At 41.2% G+C, this 4,339-nt stretch overlaps 1 protein-coding gene across 1 annotated transcript in view; it reads right to left on the bottom strand.

Moving 5' to 3' along the window:
- The window catches only part of LOC101861159 (ATP-binding cassette sub-family A member 3), a gene marked incomplete in the record, with an annotated part of 54,517 nt that overhangs the window by 39,743 nt on the left and 10,435 nt on the right, over positions 1 to 4,339 (bottom strand). Inside the window, 3 exon segments of the mRNA XM_035972517.1 lie at positions 327 to 403; positions 747 to 957; positions 3,055 to 3,188. Of these exon segments, the coding sequence (XP_035828410.1) occupies positions 327 to 403; positions 747 to 957; positions 3,055 to 3,188 (422 nt within the window).

Raw genomic sequence — 4,339 nt, 5'->3', positions numbered from 1 at the left:
ATAATAATAATAATAATAATAAATGACATTTATATAGCGCTCAATCACGATTAAAGTACACAGGCTCTGAGCGCTTTACAATACAGTATAACGTACAACAGTAACATAAAACATAAATACCCATCTTATTAATTCAAAAACAGAAACGACTTCAGCTGACATTTGAATTTATCAAAAGATTCGATCTCTCTTAAAGTACTTGGTAAAGCATTCCAGATCTTGGGGCCTTGGTATTCAAATGCCCTTTCACCCATTGTTTTAAGTTTCATACCGGGTGCCATCTTGGACAAATATGACTTTGCTTTGTTCACAAACCTTCCAGGTACTGTAGAGCGGACAATCTGTGTGATTTCGTCCACTCTGCATTCGTCGTCCTTCACGATGATGAGGTGGTAACCAGCACCTGGTAACAACCAAAAAATGTGTTACAACATGGTGGAATCAGCCACTCATCAGTTTTTGGGCATGTGGAGTTATTTATATAATCTTAAAGCTTGTTAATTTGTCTTATGCAACTGCATATCGTCAAATGAGCGCCAAGAGGTGGATGTCAACAGAAAAGTCCAAACGGGGAATCAGGCTTACTCTGCTCACCTTCCTAGCCTCAACAGCTTGGACTATCAAGGCACCCTGGAAATAGCAGTTCTCAAGAAAGTGACAAATACACAAAAGAAGTAGACGGAAAATGACGATAGTGAGGATGAAGAAATAAAAAAGCAGCAGTTCCACCACCATTTCCCACTTACCGTAAAGTTTTTTCAGGAACATGGAGGTCCCGCAGCACTTGACCACGCCCTCCGCCATGATGGCGATCCTGTCCCCGAGCGCGTCCGCCTCGTCCATGTAGTGGGTGGTCAGCAGGACGGTCCGGCCTCGTTTGTTCCGCTGGAGGACGTCCCAGAGGTGCCGGCGTGCCCCCGGGTCCATGCCGGAGCTGGGCTCGTCCAAGATCACCACCTGAACAGAGGAACAATCGAATGACGTCACATCATGTCAAGCTGTTTCCAATGCAATTCTTTGAATACCTTGATAACGACTCCGAATAATCTCAACCAGAACCCGTCTGCTGGGATATTTCAGTAACCCACTTTCAGCACTTTTTAAGGACCCTCGGGCAAGTGTTGAGTTCCTGCGTGCTGTCGGCATCGGTGACCGTTTATGACGCCACAGCGCCAGAAGAAAGAGAGAGAATAATCTCACAGTTGTCATAGAGCAGATAGAACATTGGGTTTCTGACCTCATGATCATAATAAATCAATTTAAGGTTGTGAAATACAATTGTGAGGCACCATGGTGAAAGCAGGCATTCATTAAAATAATCAAACCAAAGAAATCTGCTTTTTTTTGGCAGAAGGGCAATTTTTTTCCAATTTTCTTCTTTTTTTTTTTGTTGCTTATCACCTTTACGTAGATCTAAAAACACATTTCTGTGTGGATTTTACTGAAGAATGTTGATTTAAAGCACTAAAATGTAAATTTGCAGCTCCTAAGAACTCTCACCCTTTGGAAGTCACCAAATTTTCGCGGCCATTTTCTCGCTAATTTTACATCTATAATCAGACAACCCTCACCTCCTTCATTCGCAAATTTCTTGACTACCATAGATGATAGATGGGTATTTTTTTCACCAAAAGCAAGACAAATGAACAAGCTTTAAAACGATATCAATAACTACACATGTCCAAAAATTGATGAGTGCCTGATTCCACTGCTACATTCATGATCCAAGGAAAAAAACATAATGACTTTACTACATTCATAACCCAAGGAAAGAAATATAATGACTTCGCTACGTTCATGACCCAAGCAAAGAAATATAATGACTTCGCTACATTCATAACCCAAGGAAAGAAATATAATGACTTCGCTACGTTCATGACCCAAGCAAAGAAATATAATGACTTCGCTACATTCATGACCCAAGCAAAGAAATGTAATGACTTCGCTACATTCATAACCCAAGGAAAGAAATATAATGACTTCGCTACGTTCATGACCCAAGCAAAGAAATATAATGACTTCGCTACATTCATGACCCAAGCAAAGAAATATAATGACTTTACTACAGTCATGACCCAAGCAAAGAAATATAATGACTTCGCTACATTCATGACCCAAGCAAAGAAATATAATGACTTTACTACATTCATGATCCAAGGAAAAAAATGTTGTTTGCAATCTAGAAAGGGAAAAAAAAATGCTGAACTAAATTCAGGGAATTTTTCTCTTTTTTAACCCTTTTGTTTCTTGGCAGTTGTAAGTTTTTGTGCGTTTTTGAAAAGAAATGCAGAATCTTATCATCACGAGGAAATAAAAGCTAAAAAAACAAACCCACAAATATTTTTACTAATATTCTTAAAATAAATTAAAAACGTGTTTAACACATGTCATCATAACAACCAAAATTTGTCCCCCGCAGAGAATGGTGACCTCGTATATGTGTACAAGGCATAGATGTACACTATAGTCACTCTATGGTACAAGGACGAACATGTTCTGAATGTAGGACTCGTTTACTCTACCTCCTCATCACCGGCAAGCCACTCGCTCCCAGCGGCTCGCAGTTGGAACAGTGGTGCAGGTGAGTGCGCAGTCGGTAGCTCGGGCACATTCCTTAAGATGACTCTGACGTCAAATTACTTTTCAGCAATTGTTGAAAACAAGTCACAATTAGCGGGAGTTCATTCATTAGACGAAGACTATCAAACTAGGTTACCTTGTTTTCATTTAACTCTTTAACCCCGAAATTATTTTAGAGTTAATGACCAAATTAGTGATCAATATGCCATTTTTAGATTTTGTACTAAAAGAAGGCCTCTTCATGGTGGTGGGTATTTCTCCACCTAAGAGAGAAAAAAAAAGTTACCAAACAAAAAAAAGAAAAAAAAAGAAGACCAAAGATGACATGGCGACGAGCGGTACAAGCTGAAATTGAAAAAGCGGGGACATCATGGAAACAGATCGAAAAGGATGCTCAGGACACGCTTCGCTGGAGTAATGCTGTTGATGGCCTGTGCTCCACTGGGAGTTGAAACGGGCAAGAGAGAGAGAAACAAGCAAAAAAACACGGTTTACCTTGGAGCCCCCTATGAGAGCGATGCCCACCGACAGCTTCCTCTTCTGACCACCGGAAAGATGCTGGGCCTGGGTGTTCTCTTTGCCGGTCAAGAACATGTCGTTGACGACCGCGGCTATCAGAGTGTCCAGGTTCTCAGTGACTCCTTTCATCTGACAGGCACATGTAGGGAAAAAGCATAGATCAATAAAACGACACTTTTATAGATCACGTAACGGGGGAAGGGGGAGGATATAAAAACAAATAAATGCAGAAAGAAAGAAAGAAAGAAAGAAAGAAAAAAAGAAAGAAAGAAAGAAAGAAAGAAAGAAAGAAAGAAAGAAAGAAAGAAAGAAAGAAAAAAATAAATACTAGACCTACCTAGTTTTGAAAAATTCGATGAGTTCCACATCATGTCAAGCTCTTTCAAATACAAATCTTTGAAGATCTTGATAATGACCCTGAATAATCTTGCGATTTTGATAGAGCAGACAGAACATTGTCGGATAGAACTTAGTAATTCAAAGTTAGCCATCAGGCACACACATGTACGTGTGGCATCGGTGGCGTAGTGGTTAGGCTACCGGATTCGCAATTTTGAGGTTGCGGGTTCGAGGGTTTGAGCCGCGGCCCGACGTTGTGTCCTTGGGAAAAGCACTTTACACGAATTTTCCTCACTTCACCCAGGTGGGAATAGGTACCCGGCCATAGACAGCAAAAGATCTTGTCAGTACGTTAACGTTTTAGCACCCATAAATGGCAGCTTGCACTGTATGCTTCCCAGGAAGTTGAGGTTGTTTCAGAATACTCTAAGGTCTGCTGAGGTAATAGTACAGATTGTAAAGTGCATAGAGCTTGCTGTTGAGCAGGGATTTGCGCTATAAAAATGCTATCTATTATTGTTATAAGTAAGCTCTCCTTGTACCTTAGCAAAGAAGTATTAAGAAGAACGAGACAGGGCCCAGTCAGAGATGAGGAGGGAAGAAGGCGTTGGCGATGGATTGGACACACTTTCAGGAAGTCAGGCAGCTGCATAACAAGGAAAGTGTTAAATTGGAACCCACAGGCAGGGCCGTCGAGAGCCTGGTAGGGCCCTGGGGCAGCAATCACCTTCGGGCCCCTCCTCCCCCTGGTCTCACCCAGCCTCACCTGCAATTTAATAACCCAACAAATACAATGTACATAGGCATATATAACCACTTTATTGGAGCATATCTATTACATACCAACATACTCTCTCTCTCTCTCTCTCTCTCTCTCTCTCTCTCTCTCTCTCTCTCTCTC

The sequence above is a fragment of the Aplysia californica genome, unplaced genomic scaffold, assembly GCF_000002075.1.
Source record: "Aplysia californica isolate F4 #8 unplaced genomic scaffold, AplCal3.0 scaffold00721, whole genome shotgun sequence".
NCBI classification, from domain to species: Eukaryota; Metazoa; Mollusca; class Gastropoda; order Aplysiida; family Aplysiidae; genus Aplysia; species Aplysia californica.
Note: the sequence above shows the minus strand (reverse complement) of the source record. Positions and strands in the feature narration are given on the sequence as shown.